The sequence below is a fragment of the Sinocyclocheilus rhinocerous genome, unplaced genomic scaffold, assembly GCF_001515625.1.
Source record: "Sinocyclocheilus rhinocerous isolate Xijiao unplaced genomic scaffold, SAMN03320098_v1.1 scaffold206, whole genome shotgun sequence".
NCBI classification, from domain to species: domain Eukaryota; kingdom Metazoa; phylum Chordata; class Actinopteri; order Cypriniformes; family Cyprinidae; genus Sinocyclocheilus; species Sinocyclocheilus rhinocerous.
In genome coordinates this window covers 691,367-697,720 of record NW_015647488.1, presented here as the reverse complement: position 1 = coordinate 697,720, position 6,354 = coordinate 691,367, and the positions used below count along the sequence as shown (strand labels likewise).

The window sequence follows — 6,354 nt, the reverse complement described above, 5'->3', positions numbered from 1 at the left end:
ATAATAATACGCCGTTCACTTGCAGAACGCAAGCTTCTAGAGGGCACATAACTCTGAAGTAATGAATTTAGGTAAATGGGTGCAGAGCCAGTGGTGGTTATGTAGGCAAACATTAATGCCTTGAATTTAATGCGAGCAGCTACTGGTAGCCAGTGCAAATTGATGAACAGAGGTGTGACATGCGTTCTTCACTAACATGACACTCTCCACAAGAACATAAGATGCTTAAAGAGTTGGACAACGTAACTACAGCATGAGAAACTAGCTCATATATGAGGCCATTCGCACAGTGCACAAAGGTCAAAGTAATTTACAGGAAAACACACGGTTTAGTGAAACCTTTCAGTCACTCAGTTTAGACAAGAGTGAGCTTGAAAACAACCGATTTATCAGATTAAATATTAATCTGTTGCCACAGGCAAAGCAAGTAGAGTTACAATCCAACAACGCAGGCAGTTTGGACTTAAACAATGGCCCATTTGGAATTCATAAATCACAGCACTATAAACAGAAAGCTTAGACAAAACACAATATCAGCATTTGACTGCAAAGATCTCTGGGCTGACTTTCTTGAATCCGGAGCAGATTTCTGAGTACTTACAGGGAACAAGAACTTTTTGATCTCCTCCATGGCATGAGCCATGCGCACATATGCTTCAGGAACAGGAGCAAACACCTCAATAAACACATGAAGCTCCATGGACAAGTGTGCATACTTTGGTTCTCCACTTTTCCTCAAGCCGTCCTCCTGAAAAACACAAAGTAGCTCATGAGATATAGTTTACCCTTAGTTTGTAATTAAACCTTAATTCTCACAGCAAGACAAATCAAATCAATATCAAATAGCCTAGAACCATCCTTTTTATTCCTTGTTTTAGAGCTACCTTAAAAATCCAGCAACAAAAGTGAGGTGCCCCTGGTAAAAGTTATTCTTGCAACAATCATTCAAACAAAAACAAAAAAAACTCAACACGTTACCTTGGTTTTGTCCCTCATGGATCCTTTCCCCAGCACAGAGATCTTAGCGCCAGTCTCCTCCTGCAGTCTCTTGATTGTGTTCCCCTGTGGTCCGAGGATCTTCCCAACAAAGTTAAACTGCACAAAGCAACATAAAATTAAATATTAAACCCACAGTGTTTGAAGAAATCTACAGCACCTCACTTAGCCTGACTGAACTTGTTTTCAAGGACTAAAAACAAAATAGTTTTGATCTTCCAGAAAAGGATGAGATTAAGTGGAATGCAACGAGATCAAAGGCCAGAGTTGTGCACCGCTCAACACCAAAGCAAGGGTAACATTATGCGGTCTGGGAACGCACAGATGAGGACACTCTGCCAAAATTGGAGGAAAACCAGACTCAGGAGATAACAAAACAACTGTTTCTTAACAAAACCAAAGAGAAGTGCCACTCAAAAAAAATAAAGCAAAGAGGTAAAGTCCAACATTTAAAATCAAAGTAACCCACGTCAGGAAGAACCTAGGAGTCTGCTGTGGAATACATTTTAGTGCAGCTGACAGGTGTGAATCAAGTCATAAGCAAAGATCTAACAATTTGTTGCCTCTAAGACATACAGTGACCACACAAAGACAACTCTGAAGATGCACATCCTCAGGACAACCCATTTTCAATCAAATCCAAGCAAAAGCTTGATATAACAAGCTGTTCTAAAGAGAAACAGCACTTTCAACTGGACTTGAGCAGCATAATAAGTCATGCAGAACGTGCATACCAATCTGACATTCAAGTAATACTTAAAAAGAAAAAAAAAGCGCAAGATTGAATTCTGGGCAGAGGTGAAGCAAAATGAAATGATAAATTCAGCTAGTCTCAACTGATCTGGCAAGCAAACTTTAGAGAATAAACATGCAAGGTCAAAGAAAAACACTGCTACGCTCACAAACCAGCAGAGGACTCAATCAAATGGTCTGATCCGCCTCTGGCAGGTAAGCGATCACGGGACGCGCACAAAGAAACATGCATTTGGAAAATATCTTAAGCCTCTTCATGACAGATTACAGGCCTTTCACAGGTTTCAACAATCAAAGGTTTGCAAAATTGTTAAAATATGCGGTTACACTTTATTTCGATAGTCCACTTTAGACATTCTACTAACTATAAGTAACTTTGTAACTACATGTCAACTAATTCTCATTAATTTGCATCTACATGTCTACTAACTCTCAGAGTAGACTGTTAAGGGTAGGTTTGGGTTAGTAGAATAAGTTGACAAAGAAAGTGTTAGAAGATATTAAGCAGACAGTCTACTAATACTCTACTAACTGCTAGTTGACATGTAGTTGCAAAGTTACTTACTGTTAATAGAATGTCTAAAGTGGACTATCGAAATAAAGTGATACCAAATATGCCCCTGGCGAGTTCAGACCTACTATTTCGCTCTTTAATAGTTCTTTCCAGTACTAATGCAATTCTTGCCCTAAAATAAGTTCTACTTTCCTTAATTTTTGCACCTCCCAAGAACCCTCAGGTGACCTTTGCATCCACTGAGGTATTACACATTCATTCAACACCAGATCTGAAGCAGCGCACATGTAATCGAGTAAACCAGCACAGCATACTTGTTCCTGAATACCACAGTGACACTCACCTTGGGGTACTGTTTGACTGGTATGAGAACCCTTTCCTTCAGTTTGATGTTTTTCTGGGTAAAGAGGTCCAGGTAGCTTTCTGTATCTTTCTCAGTCTCTCCTTTCTCAACCCTCACGATTTCTAAAAGGCACAAGAAATAGTTTTTGCATCAGGTTTGAACATTTAAATGCAAAAACTAGAGCTACTTAATATATTTGAAAATACTTTATTATATATCATTTCATTAAATATCATTGCTTGACTAGCCATTACATGCATTTCAAATCTCAATCGCCAGAAACATTTGCACACACGTTTTGACTTCTACATCAGACAACAGGGTCAGAAATGTATTGCAGAATTAAAATCAGTTTTAAGAAACATGGTTTAAACCTTTAAAATGGGCATCACTAGTCAGGAGACACATTAACATGGTTACATTTCCCTCATTTAACATGACAAGCCCGATTAGAAGTTAATGTTTACAGGCCTGGGATATTTTTCCAGCCATCTCCAGGTTGCTTTACATCAATGGCAAATGTACATCTGAGATTTAAGTGTTTGCTTCAGGTTGCAAAGAAAAGTGCTTGCCTCAAAGACACTGGCAGAAAACGCCATCAATCAATAGACTAGGCTTTTTAAAGGGCTTTTCACTGCAAGTCTGATGCTAAACAACGAACACTTACATGCCTCTGCAAAGGTAACTTAAGGAACTGATCTGCTAATACAAGCCACAAGATACAGTTAAAATCACACTAGGATGATGATATAAGACATGTGGTGAAACGAGGCCAGGAAAAGACATTTCCTACACCAAAAAAACAATTTCATCTCCTGATGTAACGCTTCCCAGACTAAAGCCACATATGGTCCGGATGGTCTTTATTACTACGACAAATCTCAAACTTAAAGACATTCACCCGTCTTCAATTTCATTTGATCAGACTTGAACGATTTCATCTGCAGCTTTCCAGATCTTTCAGTCTAGACAAACACGATAAGTGCATGTCGGCTGGGATTCGACGCGTACAAAGAAACGCCACGTTGACCCCCTGAGATACAGAGCCCTCCTTACAAAAAATGGGAGATAAATCTTCATTTAAAAAAATAATTCATTCGCAATTCTAATACGATTCAGTTATTTTATATACCTTACTGAAAACGCATCTCTCTTTAATAAAAGTAAAATACTAATTAGCTATCGTAAAGTTGTATAAAACACGTAATCTGGTTCGAAAGTTTCCACTTCCATATACACGCGGCGGGTAAACTCAATCCAGCACGCGGCTCAAATACCGTGCTGGAGCGGAAACGGGACTGCTGCCAGGGGGATGATGGGGGTAAAACTCCACAGCACTATGGGTTTCGAGCGCACACAACGGAGAAGAGTACAAAGAAACGATATCATCCGGTAAAAGTGGCGTTTGTCCCTCCGAAAAAGCATGGAAAATGGCTTCGGTAGCACGTGCCTGGCTCGAGCCGAGTACACGACCCCCCCCCCGCGCGCGCTGAAGCGAGACTTTGTAACGGTCTCCCCGCGTCCCGCAAACGACTAGTCGATTGCCACCGCTTCTTTAAATAAAACTACGACTCTACATCGCAAAAAGTTCCCAGTTAGATTTCCACGCCTCTTCGCCTTCACTTTCACAAAACAACGGCTTTTACCTGCTGTTATAAGTTTCGTGGCGTGCGTGAACGACGCGTCCAGGCTGTCGCGTTCCGCCAGCAGCTGCGGAAGGTATTTGTTCTCATTCTCCATGTTGAGTTTGTGAGATAAAGAGGATTTAAACACCAAACGTCCGACGGCGAAACTGTTTCAGTATCCACTTCCTGCAAGAGGTAATAGGAGGCACGGACACACGAGTGGCTGCTGCTGAACGCCGCGCTGTGTCGAGTCTCAATGGCTCCTGCACTCCGGCGTGCGGTTGGAAACAGATGAACAAAGAGCCGAGTACACGCCCCCCCCCCCGCGCGCGCTGAAGCGAGACTTTGTAACGGTCTCCCCGCGTCCCGCAAACGACTAGTCGATTGCCACCGCTTCTTTAAATAAAACTACGACTCTACATCGCAAAAAGTTCCCAGTTAGATTTCCACGCCTCTTCGCCTTCACTTTCACAAAACAACGGCTTTTACCTGCTGTTATAAGTTTCGTGGCGTGCGTGAACGACGCGTCCAGGCTGTCGCGTTCCGCCAGCAGCTGCGGAAGGTATTTGTTCTCATTCTCCATGTTGAGTTTGTGAGATAAAGAGGATTTAAACACCAAACGTCCGACGGCGAAACTGTTTCAGTATCCACTTCCTGCAAGAGGTAATAGGAGGCACGGACACACGAGTGGCTGCTGCTGAACGCCGCGCTGTGTCGAGTCTCAATGGCTCCTGCACTCCGGCGTGCGGTTGGAAACAGATGAACAAAAGCTTGAGACGAGCGCAAATGACTTGAGCTAGCGGAAATTACGTCACCAAACTAGACGTATGGGACCGCCCACTTTGATGTGAAAGTTTTTTGATTGAAGTCTATACAAAATTGCCTTTGCTTTGGGAAGAAGCTGCCAGTCCCATTGAGTTATATATATATATATATGGGGGATATATATAATTTTTCCCCTCGAGATTACATGTATATACTCCAGTTTATACGTGATTCTGATGCACAATATTAGTGCTGCACTCGTCATACAAAAATTACCTGTGTTCTTTCAGTAAATGTAAATCTGTTATGCATGAATTAATAACTGTTACGATGTCTGGTTCTTGGAGACATCCACAAACGTTTGCATAAACTTCTGGGTTTATCTAAGTGGTAAATTATGAAGGAACGGTGCACCCTGCATAATATAATGTTTGCTGCCCCCCTCTGGATGAAAATGGGAAAATTAATTACTTTCAAGGGTTGGTGGTGATTGGTGAAATATTTCGACAATATTAATATGGCCAAGTATTATTAAAACTTGATCAGCTGCGTATCTTTTGATCTATATATTATAATATAGTTGATGTACATGTTTATTTATTAGTTACAGTTACAAGACAACCCTGGCAGAGTGTGATCTCTGATCTGTTCGTCTGTTTTGAACTAGAGAACATATGCTATACTTTTACACTATTATTGTTTTATAGGCATCTTTCACATACATCAAACGTGCTTGTTTTCCTTCATCTCATGTGCTTCTCTTCTACTATAAACACAGCTCCTCTCTGCCAGCGCTGGCGAACAGTGAGGTCAGCCGTGGCTCAGCATTGCTTGGAGGCCAGTGAAACCTTTTTGTCCAGTGAAAGCTTTCAGAACTGTCACACCTGCTTAGGCCTTTAGCACCACTACCACCAGCCTCCGCTCCCCTTTTCCCCTCAGCCTCGCTCAAGGTTAACACACTCTGTCTGTGCATGTCAGACTATTCAAACTCATAACAAAGTGGCTGCTGACTGCTGTGGCCTTTGAGCTTTGTTCGGCTAGCGTATATTCCTTTCTTTTTCTTCCCTGTTGCTTTTGTGCTTTGCCTCTCTCCTTCTCTTAACTTTTCCAGGGCCCAGGACAAATAGTTATAGTAGTCTAAAGGACTTCACAGGGTTAATGCGGTGTTGTGTAATGCTGTCTTTTGATTTAGCATATAAAAATAAATGTCATTGGCTATTATTTATTAATGTATTTATTGCTATTTATTTCCTTGATTTTTCTTTCATATCTTTTTATTTAAAAAGCTTTTAAAGATGATCAGATGCAGGCTTTAGCATATAAAAATGTCATGGGCTATTATATATTTAATTGTATTA

The 6,354-nt window shown here is 41.1% G+C and overlaps 1 protein-coding gene across 2 annotated transcripts in view; it reads right to left on the bottom strand.

Annotated features, from left to right (window-relative positions):
* The window catches only part of LOC107709277 (KH domain-containing, RNA-binding, signal transduction-associated protein 1-like), a 9,057-nt gene extending 4,036 nt beyond the window's left edge, over positions 1-5,021 (bottom strand). The window contains exons 1-4 of one of the 2 annotated variants that reach the window (XM_016513735.1): positions 4,721-5,021; positions 2,607-2,728; positions 979-1,095; positions 602-748 (exon numbers count right to left, since the gene is read on the bottom strand). In XM_016513735.1, the coding sequence (XP_016369221.1) occupies positions 602-748; positions 979-1,095; positions 2,607-2,728; positions 4,721-4,814 (480 nt within the window). In that variant the 5' untranslated portion in view covers positions 4,815-5,021. Of the gene's footprint in view, positions 1-601; positions 749-978; positions 1,096-2,606; positions 2,729-4,252; positions 4,523-4,720 lie in introns of those variants that run through there. The other variant, XM_016513734.1, reaches the window with a different exon arrangement.
* Between the last annotated feature and the right edge of the window lie 1,333 nt (positions 5,022-6,354).